General features: G+C 41.5%; 1 protein-coding gene across 1 annotated transcript; it reads right to left on the bottom strand.

Annotated features, from left to right (window-relative positions):
- Window positions 1–1,874: 1,874 nt before the first annotated feature.
- f8 (coagulation factor VIII, procoagulant component) lies at window positions 1,875–20,187 on the bottom strand (the record flags this gene model as incomplete). The annotated part of the gene is made up of 27 exons (XM_080035830.1): window positions 1,875–2,916; window positions 3,691–3,873; window positions 5,979–6,133; window positions 6,343–6,487; window positions 6,894–7,049; window positions 7,241–7,326; window positions 7,522–7,593; window positions 8,103–8,219; window positions 8,483–8,668; window positions 8,769–8,997; window positions 9,894–10,133; window positions 10,336–10,501; window positions 11,150–11,292; window positions 11,423–12,252; window positions 12,651–12,860; window positions 13,417–13,558; window positions 13,759–13,976; window positions 14,573–14,660; window positions 14,809–14,974; window positions 15,093–15,342; window positions 15,459–15,579; window positions 16,054–16,157; window positions 16,466–16,648; window positions 17,552–17,764; window positions 19,056–19,178; window positions 19,416–19,513; window positions 20,033–20,187. The coding sequence occupies 27 exons, from the start codon at window positions 20,185–20,187 to the stop codon at window positions 2,761–2,763; spliced, it is 4,935 nt and encodes a 1,644-aa protein (XP_079891956.1). The 3' UTR covers window positions 1,875–2,760.
- Window positions 20,188–20,913: the final 726 nt, after the last annotated feature.

Genomic DNA, 20,913 nt, shown 5'->3' with positions numbered 1-20,913 from the left:
TTCTTTCTGTTGTGTCACACTGTTTTCTTTCCTGCCAATTCTTCCTCACTGATCTGCCAGCAGAGAAATAGATTCCTTTACACTGTTGTTGCATATAAGCAGATTGTGTCAAAAGGGAAGTGTGGCAATCATTCACCAGGGTTCACAGCTGAATATATGTAAAGAGAACACCAGATCACGGTTTTAAGTTTCCATTATACTTTTTGTGACATTGTCAATTGTAAAAGTATTGAAAACTTTGGTCAGGTCTGGTAAAAAAAAAGTATTTCCGAAAAGTGTACGTACGTTTATTTAACAAAATCAACTAAGTCTTCGATGAATATCTGCCACTGGGGCTTGTAAAAATGCTTGTTTTTCTTTTGACCACAGTGAATAAATAAAATGTGTTATTCTTTGATGGGCTACGGTTAGAGGTGAACTGTTCAACTGTTGTTAAATAAAATCTATCTGTACCTTTCTTTAATGGCTGATTGCGAGTTTTGGTCCATTTACTATACCGCAAAATTGATGCAAGTCTTCAGAAATAGTTCCTTCCTTGTTCACAACAATTGCTTTTAGATACTTTCAGTTCAGTCTAAAAACCCCACCCCCATAGATTGGAGACTTGCTTAAGACAGGTATGCTTGGTGGTACTTATTTGGTACTTTTTGCCTTACAAAGCTCGCCTTTGACAGCCAACTCAAAAGGTCTGAGTTATTCAATTAGGTAAAACATTTTTCATCCCTGTATTGGATCAACCATCTCAGGCAAGGTTTAATGTCTCTGCATGCTGATTCTCAAGAACAAACTGAAACCAGAAGCTGGTATAAAGTTTGTAAATTATTTTAGTTTGTAAATACAACATTTTGGAGTTGCTTAGTATTAGTATAGTAATGAAAGCTTGAGTATGGATCTTTGAGTTCAGGAGCTGTCCATTGTAAGTGAGTGTCCTGTATTTGTGGTTGTTGGTTCGTTCCCTGGCCAGGCGTTCCCACAACCCTAGAAGGTAATCCCACCTGGGCAACAGGCCATTGGTCTCCACTCACTTTGGGTTCAGATCATGTGTATTAACTATCATTCAGTGAGTGCTGCAGAAGTGCTCTGTCTATTGCTCAGATAGTGGTTGTGTTATTGTTTTTCCGAGAGATAAAGTGTGACAAGCAGACACAATGTGTTACTGCCCATGTCTCTGCCAACGCACGTCCTGACCGGTAGGACTTGAAGCCTGGAAACTTCCGCTGCTGATAACGGGGTGATAAGGTTGGTTGGACTGACTTGCACTTGTTTTCATGTTTCTATCATTTTACACAGGCCCAAAATATACAACTCGCACACAAGCAATGCACACACACCTTGTTTCTCTTACTGTTTCCCTTCCTGTCACCTAATCACTTCTTTGCCCCTGTCTGTGAGTGTGAACGTCATTGTTTTTCCTCTGTTTAGCAGTGCGCTTCAACAGAACAGAACAGAACAATGTTGGAGCAGAGTGGTACATTGTTACTGCAGGGAGGTGCCTGGTGGAGATGGATAAGCCAAAATAACAGTTCAGGAACATTTTGGACTGAAGACCGATGGAGCGAAGAAAAAGAACACAGATAACATGCAGGAGAGAGAGGGGGAAGAGAACAAAAGCAAACAGGAGAAAGCTCAACATCCTCTCCTGACAGGGAGTGGGGCATAGACACGTGTTTGTATCATTGCTTTGCTTTTTCCTCGTTCAATATAACCACCTGAACTTGGTCAAGATTGAAATGAAAGAAAGTGAAACCCTTCAAGATTCCTCGTTTATATAGACTCTAAATACAGCAACAAAAATACATCAGTACAAACACGTTCAACAATTTACAATCAACCATTCAAACTTTATACATCCAATCTGAGTCGTATATATCTATTTACACAAGCTAACATTCAAAAAGGTAAAGCTCATACTGTGGTGCTCGGCTGTGTTTCTTTAAACATTTCGTTTTCACATCAAACAGGATTAATTGCTAAATGAAAGCAAATATTATTTGGACACTTTTTATTTTCTGAATGAATGACAAAAATACCAAGTTAGGGAAATAAGGGAAAAATGTAAACAGAGTTGTGAACACAAAAATAAATAGCTTATCTTATAGAGTGATGTAACTTAATAAATGCTCTGCGTAGAAAGAAAGAAAAATTTGCATCACTTGCCAAAGTAACAGCTCCAAAATAAAACCAGGATACTTTCTGCTTTATAAAATGTTGCTGCATACATGAGAGCAACGCACCCCTCTATAGCCCCGCCTTCTTCTGGGTGAAAACAACCGCTGTCAGTATTGTCATACAAATAATAAGAATACAGTTTAATTTTATATCTTTAAGTAGTCCACACAAGATGTCCAGACAGCTTATTAATGACATGGTGTCCTTGGAGACCGACAATCGGCTACTATATAGATAAACTGAAAGTAATAGGTGATGGATGTCCGTCCTTTCAGTCTGCCGGTGGACGAGTGGACTAATGAGCCTACACAATGTCCAGAGGTTTCATAACCTGGATATCTATAATTATCTCTTCTCTTAGGGTCCTTTCTTCTTGATGGAAGTAAAGCAAATCTTAATTTGAAATATTTCTTGTTGTTTGACGTACAATAATTCAAACAGCAGCTTTTAGGCACAAGGGACCTGTGTTTTTACGTTGGTGTTGATAGTTTGTTTTCACCCAGAAGGGTGAGGGTTAGGGTTAGGGTTAGGGTGAGGGAAGTTACGTACATGTTGCTCTCATGTATGCTGTTGGTGAGTGCAGGCTGGCAGTCAGAGCCCCTGCTGTGTGTCACAGCCCAGGACCTCCAGACGCAGGGCGATGTCGTTGATCCAGCCCCGCGGATGGATACGGAGGTAGCGGCCGAACAGAGGCGGGTCGAAAACTGTGAGAGCCTCCTCCTCCGGATCACTGTTTCCTGTGAAGATCTGAGAAAAAAGAAATAAAGAAACGGAGAGATTCAGGAGATAAATAAATGTAACGAGATGTAGCAAATAAGTCCTTCTATGTATTAGTTTGTATTAGTTCAATAGATAGGCCTACAGATTTAAAGTCTCTGGAAACCTGGTCTAAAATAATTAAAATCAATACATCAAAGTTGGGTGACTCAATAAGCTTTTACAAAAATCTGATTGAAAATAAATGTTTATAAATATAATAAAACTTTGTTTAAAAAACTATTTTTTTAACGTCTAGACAGGACTGTGTGGACGTGGGCGAATCAAATGGTATCCATGGCAACAGTCAATCATTATAGACTGTTCGGGCAGAGAAATGATGTGATGTGTTCAAAATACTTATTTTGTTATAAGAACAAGAGCATAGCCTGCCTCATACAAACCGTCTTTCTCAGTGGATTTTTGTGGATTTTGGTTTATTTGAGTGGAGTTGTTTGCAATGTGCTCCCTCATATTTTATTCTTTAGTTTAATTTTGAGTTTAAGAATGATTTAAGTCAGGGTTCTTCAAGGATTATACCTGCATTCACTAGGCTGTGTGTGTCACTAGAACATGAACTCACACTTTAATAGGATTCTTTTGGTGGGCTATCAGCTCCATATAACAGAGAGACTCATCACCTGTGGTAACAGCAAGGGAAACTGTGAGACGGACCAGGCTTTCTGCATTAATCATTTATTGAAGGAATAAGTGAGTTAAAGAATATGTTAGTCATTAATAGTGAGTCATTGCACTTAAGTGTACCTTTTCTCCTTGGTCGTTCTCCTCTAACACACTGCTCCAGGACTGTCCATCGTGGCTGAAGGTGACTGAGAACTCCGTCACCATCATTTGGGTAAACACTGATCGCGCTCCCTGGGTTATGACGCCTGTGATGCGTCTCACTTTCCCCAAGTTGACCTGCAGCCACTCGTGTGGGTTGTTGTTCTGCGGGGGAAAAGGCAGCGGACACAATTTTTAGACTTGAGAGAAGGAAATATCAACATGAAAGGATAATGACGATACAAAACATATTGACACAAGCCTAAACTCCTGAAGCAACAGGGCATCAGTATACTGTATATGCCAGCTGAATAAAGCACAAGTAGGGAAAGCAAATAAAGATAAAAACAGATGTAGGATATAAGCCAGAGGGAACACCACGTCTGTTTTCCTCTCCCACATGAATCTGAGATGACATGGGAAAAACATACAAACCAGTAAAATTTATCTGGCAGTGCATCTTTTTTTCCAATGACATAATGCGGCTGCAGATGACCTCTTTCTCTATTCACCATTCATGAGAAACCTTAGCTTTTAACTGACAAGGAAAGGGTTGCTTGGCGGCTACAGGAAAGGTCCCAACCCATACAGACATGACTCCCAAGTGTACCACCCGAGTGAGAACAGAGCCAAGCCCCTCTTCTCAAACCTCTCACATTTTTATTACAACAAGGTCATCCTCTTTTTATTCACTATCGTGGAAAACATTTGCAGGAGGTTCACAGCTACTGTTAAAGGATACATGTATTTTTATATATTTGTTTGTATATCAGTTGCATTGCAGCCCTTTTGGGAGCTGCAGATAATACTGTAGTTGGGCCCGCAGTGGTTGACCTCTATCCATGGATTACAAGTGTTACTGCTCGGGGGAGCGACCTTTAATCAAGAGTTTGAGAGAACCACACCTCTGCAGTTCAGTGCTGCTAAGTGTGAAAATGATAAGCTGAAGAGGAAGGGGAGAAGAGGAGGAACTACAGGGGGTAAAAAATAATTAAAGAGGGAAATGTGAGGGAGCACATTGCAAACAATGTCGCTTTGTTTTGGCTATTTAAAGGTGAAGTAAGCGGTTTCTTTATGTTAATATAAGTGTAAAATCGCTCTTTATTCATACAGTGATCACTTACATAATGTGCGCGTTTCATAAAGCCGATCTCTCAGTCAGCTGCTTTGCATGTAATCGGCGAATAAACTTATTGGAGTATCCCGAAATTTTTATCCAATCAGAAGAGAGAACGCTACAAACCAACAATCGTCTCACTCATATATAGTATATATACACTCCATGGTCTCACTGCCGGTGCACGCCAGAGCAACAGATGGGTGAATGTGTATGCGCCTACAATGGCGGAGCAGGTAAAAATCCTTCCCAATGTCTGTTTCGATGGTTTTTATCATGTTTTATCACACTTATGGATCTGAGATGATGCTAGATAACTTGAAGACCGCATTGCATTAATGTGACGTAGGGACGAGCGAGGGGACTGCTAACTGCAGTAACTGTCAGGAAGTTAGCTAAAAGAACCATTCCGCTTACAGCACCTTTAACATAATGTTTTTCATAAAAATGAGTGTTTAAGGACACAGGAAAAATAACTACTTTGTAAGATACTCTGCTGCTATCATCTTCTCGTCTTGCTGGAGTGAAGTATAAGTGTACTCTGGGGTGCATCAGTACACTGTGACACCACTGTTGGGTGTGTGCAATAGTGTGGATAGCTGTTTCCCCCTTGTGCCCAGTAATCATGCAAAACTAATCTAATTGGCTCCTTCCTGCTGCTTAATTTTTATCAGACAGACAAGATTATTTTCAATCTTCTCATTTTACCCTCAGAAAGAACGTGATTAATTATTATTTCCCTGGTATGTCAAACTATCCTATAAATTTCTCTTTAAAGGTGCTCCGAGGAACTTTCAGTTTTTGTTAATTTAGTTTAGCACCCCCTTTGGACAAAAGCAGTAGTGTTTGTACTACTTTAGCTGTTGGTCCTGGGTGAGCGTACCCATGACGAAGGCATCTAGAAAAACTTTATAAAAATAGCATTCTTTGCACTGATGATCTTGTGAGAACTTCTTTTTCTTTTAAGTACAGGTCATGCTATGCACACTCTATGTCTTTAGGGGGATTGTGCGGCAAACTGTGGCAAGACAAGTGAAAGTTTGTTGAGTGAGTTTTTCAAACATTCCAGAATAGGCTTTATCTGAGTGTTAGAGTGGTAGTGTGTGTGTGTGTGTGTGTGTGTGTGTGTGTCTGTGTAAATATGTGTGTTCACCTTTGGCCTCCAGGCGTTGGCGCTGCCCTCCTGGTGGAGGCGGGCGAGGCTGGGGCTCCACTTACGCAGCAGAGAGGAATAATATGATGAGGCATCGAAGCTGATGTCCGGACTCAGCCTTTTCTTGGAGTCAAGCCCGAGTGGCATGGAGCAGCCTGGTCACACACACACACACACACGCACACGCACACACACACACACACACACACACACACACACACACACACACACACACACACACACACACACACACACACACACACACACACACACACACACACACACACCATGGTCATTCTCTGCACCTAGAATGCAGTACAATCAACTCTGCCATAACATTTCGGCTGCTGTTGGTACAACTCACTGTTGGGATCGCAGCCCAGCAGCTCCAGTCGGAGAGCAGGCATATGCCTAAAGGTAAACGGCTGTATCCTTACGTATCGAGCCACGAATGGAGGAGAGAAACGGTTTTCTTTCACCTTGGAGCTGTCCATGTTGCCGTGAAATTTCTAAAACAGAGGCACAGAAACAGCTCACCTCAGACTTTAATGATCATGCTGATATAGTTATGCACAAATTAAAAGCTGCTGACAATTATTTCCATCATTGTTGGAAACAACTGGTTTCCTTCCTGTTAACTTGCACAGACTTGAAACTTATTCAAGGTACAATAGGTGACCCATCAGACCCCTGGTGCCTCTTGGTACATGTATTACTGCTACCATTCTTCTTTGATAAAAATACAAAGGTGTTTCTTTCAAGTCTCTCCAGGTTCATGTGTTATTAAACATGCTGCGATGAGAGAGAAAACACAAGTGGAGCTTTTTTTTTTGTGGAACTACTTTCCCGGAGAATCAATCATTGGCTTGCCTTCAAATGATAGCCCCTAACCCTGACTGTGACAGATATACGTACTTTGGTCTTCCTGGTTCCGTTTCCTCCGTAAGTGGTCCATGTCACTTGGTCCAAGCTGTAGGAGAGGGTGAAGATTGTGATGTAGTTGTCCCTTAGCTTTGACCTGACTCCCTGTGTCTGCACACCATGCAGCAGGGTGGGCCTCTGGAGGTCGACCTAACACACACACACACACACACACACACACACACACACACACACGCACACACACATTTCACTCTTGCTTTATTTCAGTTTACACGCAAACAATACTAAGTTCAGATCGAACACTGTCTAATGTAGCATACACAGTGTACAGCAGCAAATGCTAATCAAAGGTTAACAGGAGAAAAGGAGAGATGTCTTACCTGTATCCATGAAAACTTGTTTTTACCCATCCAGGCGTTGATGTAACCGGACTGATCCAGCCTCGCCAGCTCCGGCTGCCAGTTATCTGGACACACCACAGGGACACACATGTGGTTACACAGTTAAAATCCAACTCATTGTGGGTAATATACAGGCTTTCAGATTTCATTAAGTTTCCCATAACCAAAAGTGCAGTCTGTATTTATCCCTGGAAGCATTAGGAAGTATTACAGTAAGGGTCTTTTTCTCTATGTGATTAAGTTAAATTACACTGTCTTACCTATGTGATCTGACGCTGTGACCTGGGAATCCTCGATCCTTCCCGATTTCATCCCCAGAGGAAAGTGGCAATCTGCATGTCAGTACAAGAAAATACCTGCTCAATGAGGCATGTTACATTTCCAGGTGTACATATCACAAATCACTACACAAATTACCCAAATCCATTTCTGTTCACTTCATTGTCTGTTTTTGTTGTGTTGGTGTTTCAATATTTCTTGACATGATGACATGTTAGACGTGTAACTCAGATATTTTGCCAAGCAATTTGGGGAATCATCAATCACATTTAAAAAAAACCCGTACATTACACACTTACAAAATACTTTACCAGTGTGGCAAATGTGGGGAATGCCTCTGACATCATTCATACTATGTGATGAAACACTTCAAAGGGCTAGTAAGTGTTAACTACAACTGTATGTAATCAAGTTCCCAGGGTTGCAAAATGTAATTTCTTGAAAAAGCCCAAAAGGTGGCCAAAAAATTATCAGCAACTGCAAATCCAGAATGACTTTTCCTATTATACATTACATTTGATATCATATTACATTATAAAGTTGAATAATCAATAACACTTACGTGGATTATAGACCAGTAGTTTTGCTCTCATGCCGGCCAGCTGGTAGTCTCCTATAGTGCACTCCACCAGCCACGTGCCAACTGTGGGCGGTGTCATCTCCAAAGTGCCGAACACTCCTGAGTGACATATAGCAATGCGAGAATACATTAAATAATATTTAGGAATTTTAAGATAATTTCTTAAAACAGAGGTAAAAAAAAAGTTGTAAACTGACAGAATTCGTAATACGTTATTTCATAGGGCTTTAGCCTAATGTAACAAATCCAGAAAAAGGGAGGGACTTATTGATATTAAACATCTGTTTGTGCATTTTATATACTTTCTATGTGTTTGTAATATGAATGGGAGAAACAGAGTTAAAGTGTGTGTGTGTGTTTACCAGGAAAGAGGCTGTAGACCCCCATACGGTGTTCCTCTTTATTGCCTTGAACAGTGAAAGGCAAACCGTGGAAGTGCACAGCGTGGTACTCTCCGTCGCTCCCTACATTCAGCAGGTGCCACCGGACTGGCTTGTTCTGGGCGACCAAGAGACCAGGAAGTGTCTCCGCCACATAACCATTTATCGCTTCAGAAAAAATAAAAAGAACATAGGCGTTATTTTTCTGAGGAAAACTTTGAGACAGTAAGCTTATGACAACACCGACGATGGAGCTAATTATCTCCACCTGCAAACTTATTGCTGGTGTGGAACCAGGGGTCTTCAGTGTTGGCCTGACAGGGTGGGGCGCAGTGCTGCTTCAGGTTTTCCTCCAGGTACCAGCTTTTGGTTTCATCAAAGGTATGGAAGAGAAGGGAGAACTCCTGCACGTCTCGCTGCGTGTGCTGAGGAGTTCTGAGGATGCCGGACTTACAGATCACCAGTGGACCTATCAGACCAGAATGAAGGTCCCTCTCCTGGAACAGTAAATACATATTTAAAAAAAAATACTTAACTTATTAATCATTATGGGAAATGTTTTTGTCACTGGCACTTTATCTCCTTGCAAATCAAACTACCGCTGTCTCACTACACCTATTGACAAATTAAAGGCTATAATAACTTGTAGGCAAGTGGACATTGAAGGACAAAACATAAAGATATCAAAGATTCAAGCACAGCTGAGCATGCACAAAGACATATAGGGCCAGATTCACAAAAGGATTGAGCTGCTTTTGTGGCCGCTAAACCTGCACAAATGAGAGAAAATAGTGTGTAATTCACAAGCGCAAAGGCTAAAATGCATGCTAAGCAGACAGTACCTTGGGTGGGACTGTGCAATCTGCATGTATGTAAGTTAAGGAATATTGCAAAGTGATGGTGCAAAATTGCCCCCTTCCTATGCAAATAAGCATAATTGCAAATACCATGTAATTCACAAGACAAGCACTAATTGCAATTTGCAACAGGCAGTTATAGTGTTGCTATTTAATGCCACACAGACCCTTGTATTATCTTGGTGCAATTTGTCCCTCCCTTTTTCTCTCTTTATCTCTTCAAAGTTTGTAAGCTTTGAATAGTGAATTCAACAGTGAATGATATTGAATTGATATTGAGTTATATTATGGGCAAAATCTACAGTCGGGAGGGAGTGTGTTGTGTGCTTATAGGATTTTTAAATGAAACAGTCCAGATGGAGCTCAGGATAATTTAATAAGGTCTGCACCGTATAAACCCCTGATCTATGTGTAACATCAGACAGAGTGGATGTGAGGCTGCACAATGTAGAACATGTATCACCATCAAATTAGTGATATGTACCTGGAAGATAAAGCTGGAACAGGTTATCCAATAGGGGAGAACCTATACAGACCTTATCCACAGTGGAATAGTAAGCCCCAGTCTTGCAGTCAAATTCAGTTGGAGTTGGTCCTTGTTTGCTGTTTATTTTCCAGTTATACGTCCGCGCCTCGCCAGGAGCCACAGGATCTCCTGGGACCCCCGGTGGGGCAAAGGAGGCCTGGGTTTGGGCAATGCCGGCCTCCATGCTGTGGTCGTACACCCCCTGAAGGTGAAAGGAGTAGGGCCTGGATGCCTTGTTCTTAAAGATCACCTTGCATACGACAGAAAGGGGAAAGATAGGTCATCAAACACCAATTAAAAACATTGATTAGAGAGCAACATCACTAGTGCTCACTTTTGATTCCATTTTATCATGAAATGGTATAATTGAAGGTTGTCAAAGCTAGAAGTAGGTACTGAAACTTATGAGATTTGCTTATTCTTTTATTTCAGGTCGCTACAGCATCACTCACAGTGAGGACATCATTAATCTCGGCTCTGATGAAAGGTCCCATGATTCCCAGGTGTTCCTCGAGCTCTCCTCTGCCTACAGGCTCTACGAAGTATTTATCGAGGTAGGCTCGAAACACCACCTTCTTATATTTCGGCAGGAACTTCCTCATCCCTCGACGCATCTCTCTAAAGAAAGGATCTGAGTCAATACTGCTGCTTCAAAAATTGATAAGACCATATTGATTTTCTGTAATAATTTTCTGTTCTTTGATCAATATCTCAATTGACAGATAACAGTATAACAGTTTGTTGCCCAAAACACATCCCAGATGAAAAACATCCAAAGCCTCACCAACTGTTTCTACTGTAAAACAAAACTGATCTATAACATTTCTCGAAGAATTGCGATTGAATCACTAGAGCACCGTATAGTTTGGCCTGAGGATGGCCCCAAAGGTATTGAAAGGGTTCCATGTGACCATTATCATACTCATGTACTAACATTACCATGTGAGATGCATACAGTTAGTAAGCTCACATGCATGCATGTGAATAAACTTTGCATATGACAAGTTAAGGGTTAACTTTTTATCACGTTTACATGCTGACATTAATATAGATGCCTAAAGTGGAAGATCACTTAAAAACACAAAGCCAGGCTCGGTCTCTGCCTGCTTCCAGTCTTTGTGCTAAACTAAGCTAATCATCTCCAGACTGTGGCTTGGTACTTCCCGGACATGAAAATGGCTCATATTTTCATCTATCTTTGAAGGAGGGCAAGGGCATTTCTCACAAAATGTCAACCAATCCCTTTGACAAAATATTATTCCAAACCTGGGTTTGATGAACTGATGTGGTTTTCTGATTCCGTAGTCCCAACTGATCTCCTCTGCAGCAATGTAGTAGTGGCGATATCTTATCCCTCCGGAGCGCAGGTCCATGTAATCTGTGGCAAATAAATCTGATGTGCTGTTCACCTAAGATAAAATGATTAATTTACTGTGGGTGAGGGGGAAGTGTCTGGAATTGTAGCAATTAGCATCCAACATCGAATTATATGAACTTAAAGGTACAAAAGACATACACACACAGAAAGTAGTAAGCTACCTCTTGGCTGTAATCGTCATAATCGAAGGACAGCTCAATCCCTTTGGTATCGTTCTTTTCCAGACCCAGCAGATCCACTGTAAGCCGCTCAGGTTCAGACTGAATGTGATTTATAACCACCTCTTCTGAAGGACTTACTTCTAAAGTCGAGACCTTGTCTAGCAGTGGATTGCTGTTCAATGAAATCTCGTTGCTCTCTTCACGCTCCCCATTTGTCCCATTGTTTATTACCCTTGACATTTCGCTCCTTTCCTCCTCAGATTCTACCTCGGCACCAGTGTCAGTCCTATTTTCCACAACCCGTTCTCCAATCTCTATCCCAGTTCCTCTTCCGTCTTCTGAGGCTCCAGAACTGATATCTGCATTTGTCCAGTTGCCCTCTGCCTGTCTTCTCTGCCTGACACCCCTTTCTCCTCTTGGGTCAGTCCCATTCTGAATCACTGTCCACTCTTCGTCTATTTCAATTTCCTCTAAGATGTCCAGAGGGATCTCTCCATCTGTCACTGCCACTTCCTTCAGCTGACATGCCGACTGTCCTCCAGCCCCGGTTGCCTCAGTTTTATCTTCAGTGGCATTGTGACCAGAGGTGTTTCCCGAATGGGTGTTGTTGTTGTTGGCGAGGGGTTTCTTGCACACTTGAACCAACACTGTGCGATTTTGAGGTCTGGTGCCCCTCGGACGGATGTCATCCAAATAGCTGGAGAGATCTTCTTCATCCCCATCACGATCAACTAGCGGGAGGTCTCCATTGTCACAAGCTCGAACGGTGTAATGGATGCTCATCCCCCGGCTCTTCAGGCTGCCATCAAATGCACTGATCTCCCACTCACCTGAGAGATGATATGAGTGAGAATTAATATGACTCAAGATGAAAGTTCTAGTTTTAACCACTGTATTTTCTATGTAAGCCTACACATCAGCTGTTTCTAAGGACATATGGAAATGTGTGAAGTAACTCAATGAGTTGATGTGCACCAATTAGTCAGAATATGTCCTTATCTTATTTATCAATCTCGTGTGTGCTGTTATACTGTAGATTACTTTGTCAAGTCTGAACTTCCAAGGTACAACTTAGCCCAAACCTCCATCTTAAAAGGTAATCGGGTGTAGATAACTGGAGGCCATTCAACATCATATAACTCCCAGTCTAAAATAATGAATAACATGATCTCTGCCTTCAAAGGAAAGTATGAGAGAAAGGTGTAAATGACTGAAACTTGAGTCTTACCCATAACCTCTGTGTCCATGGAAACAGTCATGCCAGTCATTGGGAAGAGGGTGAGGACAGACTGATCGAGAGCTTGGTATTTAACGAGGTTCCCCGTGAAGTAAACGGAGAGGAAGTCACTCTGGGTGCCCACATAGGCCACGTACCAGAACGTGACGTCAGATTTACACATCACGAACTGACGCCCGCTGAACATGGTGCCGTTTACACCTGAGGGAAATGGGAAATTCACAGTTTTAAAATTCACGATGAGTTTTCGTGCATCATTTCAGCTTACCAGCCTGCAACTTTAATGCTTTCGTTAAATATCATCAAACATATATCATCTGTTTTGGTAGCTGACATACATCGATATTTACTAGAAACATATTGGATCATTCAGCCTCTTGTTTTTTTTTTAACCTTTATTTATACAGGTATATCCCATTGAGTCCGAAGACTCTTTTGCAAAGGAGACCTGTTCCCATTTACACGTTACCATTCACACACCGATAGCAGGCTAACTATCGACATTCACACGAGGCAAGGTGGGTGAAGTGTCTTGCCCAAGGACACAACAACTATGACACAAGTGGCAGGGCGGGGATCGAACCTCCAACCCTTTGATCATCGGCCGACCCGCTTTACCAACTGAGCCACAGTCGCCCCTGACTTTTATCTGACGTCAATAGTAATTTCAATATTTTACTGTGTTCAAAAGTGATTATTGTTCCAATAATGGCTGACAAGAAGTTAAGATACAAATATAACTCTGAGGTGAACTTACTGTAAATGACATTGGAGTTGTAGAATTCAGGGTCCGTGGTGTCAGTGGAGTGCTGGGACTTCTGCATGTTATCGTTGACATACCAACTTCTGTTCTCATCAAACACAGCAAATGTCAGGCTCCACTCATTGTCTGGGCCCACCTTAATGCAAAATAAACAGTATAATAAACACTTTATTTCATCTTCTTTTTTACAATATTACAGATGCGAGACAAATTCAGCTTGAATCTTTTGAGTTTTGAAAGGTTATTTTTCAATCGATTCCTCTTTAGCAATTAGCCAGTACAACTTCTATGTCTGCAGCTCAAGCATATTTATTGTTACATGAATGCTCTTCTCACCAGACGTCCTCTGGTGTCCAGGGTTTTGGACTTGCAGATGAGCAGGGTGCCCACCAATCCGGAGGCCAAGTCCCTTTCTGAGGAGAAGGTGCTCTGATACAGCTGGGTCAGACACTTGGGGTCTCCCTCCAAGGGCCCATCATCTGTTGTTATACTCCAAATGTAGCCAAACGTCCCATTGGGGGGCACTCCCATAGTGCGCAAGTCCTTCTCTGCAGCTGTTTAATTACACGAGATAACATGAAGATTTTAGGAATTTGGGGAAGTGCAGCAAATAACATGAGAATGAGACCAGTAGAGACCCCTTAAGACAACATCAAGTAACAAACACAACGCACTCAAAACATTAGACATTGAATAGGAAATAAATGTTTTTGTTTTGGATGACTTTATCTTGAGCTCTCCGGAGCACACATACATAGTAAGTCCAATCAAATCTGATATGAAGCTCCCAGCTAAGTCTCTCATCATATAGAACCACACTCAGTTGATACCTTATCATGAGTCATAGTAGCTAGCAGAGTCATGAGTGTCATGTCATGAGTATGAAGTATGTTTGGATATCAGTTGGACCTCATCCTCAGCCAACTGATCTAATGTAGGTGAAGAGGTGTATTTAAGGACAATACAGCTCTGTGTCCCTGTGGTTTTCCGCAGACTAGTCATTAATAGGCCAACAGTTGTCCAATCAAATACCTGAACAATTTAAAACCTCTACTCAAATTGTGACAAAAAACAAACAAACAAACAGAAAGTTCAATTAGAAAGACATTAATTGTATCTCTTTGTTTATTATGTTCATGCTTAAGCTTACCATTAGTGGAATACTGCAGTGGAAATATCTTAGTGAGGCTGTTAGGGTAGATATTGAAAGGGCGACTGGCCAGGTTTCTGAGAGTGATCTGGAGACACAATTCAAATCAATGAGAGCTACCACGAACGTTTTTTTAAATTTTATTTTCAATGATTAACTTTATTTTGTTTCATCTCAAAATGGATCATGCACAAAAGGACAGTTACTTTCTACCCTCAAACATTTGACTCACTCACATATATTTGATCGTTGACATTTCCTTTCAGGAGCGGACCCACGAGTGTCTCGCCAGGATTTTTCCTCCGAGTGAAAGATCGGTCCGTGTATTCAACATACGCCACCTTTTTATACTTGTAGTCCAGGTGATGGGGAGCTGAAGGCAAGTATCCAGACAGCAACTCACTGATGTGTGACAGAGAAAAGGAAGAAACAATCAATACGATTTGATTTAAAATCAGTTTAGTCAAGTCACTTGTCTGTCCTGGCGTCTACCTTCCCCTCCTGTGTCTTTCTTTCCTACCTGTCTGTGGGTTCCAGGTGAGGAGCGTAGTCCCAGTTAACCTCTTCGATGGCGATGTAATGCTCCCATATTTTTTGAAACTTTCCCCGGCTGGTTCTGGCTTGCACTTGGGGTTTATTTGGCATATAGCTTATAGAGTCTAACATGTTTTGATAGTCGTCGCTGTTATAGTCACTGTTGTCCCCGTCGGCTCCCTGCGAATTGACTGGCTCAGGACATTTTTCCACCGTGAACAAAGCGTTCATACCATCTGTGTGGAGCAGGAGTAGGAGTGCACAAGGACAAACAAACTATATGAGATTAATAACATCGGGAAACTGATTTTTCCTAGGTCTAGATAAGGACACTTAGCCGCTCTCTTCTTACCGTTGCGGTGAGCATGTATCTGGCAGCTTATAAGGAAGCGACCCATCGCAGCAGGTCTCATTGCTGCAGTCATGAATGTCATAGGGGTCACCTCCAGGTTGACTTTACGATGTGTCAACACCTGTAGACAAAAAACGGAGATAATGTTTTTGATTCTCAATAAAGACAGAAAATGCTAACTTGGCTGTGTGAGCTTTAGTGGTATTCAAAGGTGTATTTTGGAATTATGACAGGGCAAGGCTAGCTGCTTTGTGCTAAACTAGGCTCGGCACCTACTGACTACAGCTCCTACATACAGGCAGGAGACTGGTATTAATCTTCTCATTCAAGAAAACATAGTTCCAATAATGTTAAGCCATTCCTTTGAACAAGTGACAGACTTCAAAATATGGTTAAATCAAGTCACGTCATTTTTATTTAGATAACACTAATCACAAATATGTCTCAAGGGGCTTTATAATCTGTACAGGCTTTACATTAATATATTAATCTGTAAATTAATGATTGATGCACCTTCCTTCTACAGTAATACAATTCTTCTGCAATTGAAATCTGTTTTATATGACAATGTCTTTTGTGTCAAAACCAGAATTACCTGCATAGTGTGCCCCTGAAACTGAATGGAGTGGATTTCTGGAGCTGTGCCCACCCCAATCAGATGCCAAAGCACATGCTTACTGCCTTGACACAACTTCAAACCTGCACACACACACACACACACACACACACACACACACACACACACACACACACACACACACACACACACACACACACACACACACACACACACACACACACACACACACACACACACACACACACACACACACACACACACACACACACACACACACACACAGAGGGAATAAATGAGGGCAAATTCCTGTGAGGACCACAAACAGCGCAGCGACTGATAGACTGGGCCCGGTATTAGCAACACTTAACATAACAACACGACATCCTTACAGCAACTCCCCCCATCTGCAGCCAATGTGGTTCATTACCGGGTAATGTAGAGTTCACATAGCCATTGATGGTGTGGTATTGCTTCCTCTCTTTGCTTCTCTTGAACTTCTCTCTGCTCATCCTCTCTCCTACCTCTCCATACCAGCCCTTGCTCTCGTCAAACACAGCGAACAGCAAAACAAATGCCGGGCTTCTCCTCTGTCTATCTTCTGTGAAGGCAACTGGGAAAACACACATGCCATGCAAAGTGTCAAAACAATATTACAGGAGGGTCAAGAGTGCACCTGCATCTTTATCTTAGCACATCTACTAAACGTTTGCATGTATATAAAAGGTGTGCAAACTGGCTTTCACCTGCAAAAAAATGTGCAAGCTGATCTACTAACGTCGCCCACTTTTACGTGTAAAATAACACGCACTGTCCATTGAGTACGTTTGCCCTTCATGAAGATGCAATATCGGGCGTTCCTTGTGTGCACAAAATACAGGGAGGAGTAGATGCAAAGAGCACAGTTAATTTAGCACACACACACCGTGTTTACAAAGCCTGAATATCAATTGCGGCTGTTGTGATTGCGTTTATTCAATATATTTGAAAGGCAGGTGTTAATCGGCACAGCGTTGCGCAGAGATGGCTGCCATTATTGTGGTGATTATGAGACTTGAAAAAAGACGGAGATAACCTTTTTTTCCTACTCTTGTTGAGATGTTTTGGATTGTCAGAAACAAAAATAATCCAGACATATCGCCTATCCAGCAATGCCGTTTTGGAGCTTTTGGATGAGTTAAAGACTCATTTGGAGCCACTCACTGAGAAGGAGTCACACAATACCTGCCCTGGCAAAAGTCATTCAACTGTGGTTTAAATGAGTGTTTCATTTAACCGATGGCGTAATTATAGCTTCTAGTTTGCGCAACCTCAATTCCTTCATAACTGTAGGCTATGTGTTAACGGGGTGATGAAATCGTGAACTTTAGATAATGATAAATAAATATAAAAGACACATTATTGACAATACATAATGTGTGTGTTTCACTGTTTCTAGGTAAATGTAGATAGCTGTGTCTGTGAAAGACAATGACTAAATCCCAGCTGCCCACCTCTCCCCACCACACACACTGACTTGATTTGCAGATGAGCAGGGCGCCGATGAGTCCTGAGTTCATATCTCGGACTGTGTCCACCTGGGATGAGTAGGAGTAGGTCAGGCACTCTGGGTCGCTGATGGTGGGGCCGTCTTTGGTGTTGATGTCCCACACGTACTTGTAGTATCCTCCAGGGGACACGGCATCATCCTCCTTCTCCTGGCCCGCTGTGGAGTCATCGTACCCAGCTCCTGGAAAGAAAAAACCCACAGCATGTCTCTCCTCTGCTAGATACATTCTGTGGTGGAGGTGAGTCAAAGCGGGACAACTGCTTCAGCAAGAACACATTTCATTTAGCCTAATGTTGTCTAATGTTGTTTAAAGAATTACAATTTTGAATAAGATGCAGCAGACTGAATGACAAAAATAACAACAAGAAACACAATAAATGATAAAGTGAAAACACAAAATTGTGTTTTGGAAATGTTTAAAATGATTGCTTACACAATAAAAAAAAACCATGGTCTGGAATAAAGGTGAAAGTTAAACCAGAATATGCTGCTGAAAAGACACATCCTGAGGAAGCATTGACTCATAATAATGTGGAATAATTACTTACATCAGAGACATGTGCGTGCAAACACACACACACACACGCACGCACGCACGCACGCACGCACGCACGCACGCACGCACGCACGCACGCACGCACGCACACACACACACACACACACACACACACACACACACACACACACACACACACACACAAAACTTATGGTCATCATCCTTACTCTGAAGAACTGTGTGGCTCATTCCTGGATGGGCAGTTTTTCAGATTATGAACTAAAGGAATCTACCCTGTGGCAGGAACACATGAGCCGTTTACGGGAAGTCATTACTCTGCTGCCAAAGGGTAATTCTTTTCAAAAGCTTCTCATATCAGAGATGTTCAATTATGTTTGCACAGTATTGGACACCTCCCCCCCACATTAGATATCTGCCTGTGTTCCATGAGGAGAACACGTGCTATAGGACTTACTGTTTGGCTTTGACCTGCCGCACAAAACCTGCTCACACAAGATAATAATGATAACCGTTGCTCATTGTAATTTCTAAAGAATGAGGAGGCAACTTTTTTGGCAAGTACAACCCCTACACCCCCTCGATGCTCCCAGTACATATTTGGCCTATGTTTTTTTTTAATTAAAGCAATAATGATTGCATTCCTTTTCTGCTCTCTTCATTTTGTCTCAATTTATTTCAGACTTTAGATTTAAAAAAAGAAGAAGCATGTGAGTAAGATGGCCGGATTTGGATTTCTCATGAATGCTATTTCGTGCCATTGACTCATTTACTATGAAATATGGTCATGGACTTGGCACTAAAAATGTGATCATGAGTCGAAAATGCTGAGTCAAACATTTAACAAGGAGAACAGGACGCTACTGACTAACAGTTTAGTTTGTGATGGATGGAGGGTGTGCGAATGTAATAAAATGATGAAAACAGATCCTTCCATTCAGTTGACTGTATATATACCTTCAGACTGTTTCCAGTAGGTGATCCCCACAGGGCTGATACTGTAGGGCTGGGAGGCCAGGTTTTTGAAGTGGACCACCACCGTGTCACCAGCCCGGGCTACGATCACCGGGCCTTGAATACCTGCAGCCAAAAGACACAACTTTTCTTGACACCCTAATTTAAACAAACCCCAACCAGTATCAGTACATTTTGTCCAAACATGGCTGTTAAACTCACTGAAAAATTATGAACCTTAACTCTACATTTCCATCTGGCAATTATTTTGCTTTTGCTTTCAGTTTATTTTAACCATTAATGAAAATATCATTCAATGGGCCCATGAAACGGTTGATTAATTAAAGAAAATGGGAGACCTACCTGACCATGCCTGCCTTGGCTTGGGGACAGTGTATGTGGAATCTGTATACTCCCTGAAAACCGCCTTGATGAACTTCGGAGGAATATCTTTGGGTTTCCTTTAAAACACAAAAAGATATATGCAGGCTACTTATGCAACCAAACCAACCAAACTACAAGGAAATACTTAAGACCTCTATTAATCAATCTGATATCCATCTTATTCATTTGACATTGTTTTAACTAGTTTCTAATGAATCCCCCTCAGAACAGAAGCTTGTATGGGAAGAGAAACGTAATTGTGCTTTTTTACCCATATATATTTATATTACCAAAAAGAATAGTCCTTTACAACAACCAGTCGACATTGGCATTATTTAAAGGGCTACAAGAGTGACAGCAGAATCTGCCAAGTGGTAGGCCAACCTTTTACAGTAAAAATAAAATAAACGAATAAGAAAAAATATACTTACTGGATATAAATAAAATATAGGCTACACAAATGATTAAAAAAATATACAATAACTAATTCGTGTGGTTACAAAACCTCATTGTAAAAATCCTTGTTAAAATATTTCTCCAAGTGATTTACCAAAAACAAGCTTTGAATGTCTTTAAACAAAAAAAGACATAATCACCTATGCTCGGTGTCACCATCCTCCAGGTAGATATAGTCCCAACCGATTTCTACGGCTGCTATGTAATGCTCTATAGGAGCGTCAGATTTTTGCGTTTCTCCGGCGCAGGAGCAGAGCACCGGCAGCAGCAGTAGTAGTAATAGTGTGGCTCTCATCGCGGCGTGCGCACCTGTCAACTGAGCCATTGTGTCCCGGGTCAAACACTGCCCTGGCTCTGCTGCTCCTCCTCTAGGCTCAGATATTTAAAGGGAGAGAGTTGGATGGAGGGAGGAGGAGAAGTGGCAGGGGCAGGGGGAAGCTGGAGTTACAAGTGGGTGTGTGTTGGTACCGTACGCGCGGTGGTAGTTCGAGAGTGTGCGAGTGAGATTGCGCGCGCGCTCTGCTATCTATGATACAATCCGTTGAGAGGAAGTTGTTCCCGACCCACCATGCTATTGTCACACAAAACAAGACGAAACGGTAACAATGCTGCCACTTATGATAAGAATACGATTAAAAGCACCCATCGTCAAGTCTAATGGCTACATATGTTACTTTATTACAGTGTAGTCTAATGCTGCATACATTTTAATTAACCGTTAATAAAAAAGGATTGCCATATTGTAGAAAAATAAGAACAATTCAGTTTTTAATAACTTGTCAGGATTTATAACTGTATTTCATCAATTATTTCAGTGAAAAACGAGTTTTAATGAATGGTATATTAACATTCCAAACTGCAAAACGAACTTGAGTTAACAGCACCAGCCAAGTGATTGTTTAAAATGCTTCATCAGCTAATTAATAAAGCTATATCCTTTATTATTCACCCTTAATCAAGCGTGGCTTATTTGAAGGAAATACCCTTGGACTACAGACTTAGACAGATAGTCAACAATCCT

This window comes from Ammodytes marinus, assembly GCF_949987685.1.
Source record: "Ammodytes marinus genome assembly, chromosome: 10".
Taxonomy (NCBI): Eukaryota; Metazoa; Chordata; class Actinopteri; order Uranoscopiformes; family Ammodytidae; genus Ammodytes; species Ammodytes marinus.
The sequence above is the reverse complement of the archived record's forward strand: the minus strand, read 5'-3'. Positions and strand labels throughout refer to the sequence as shown.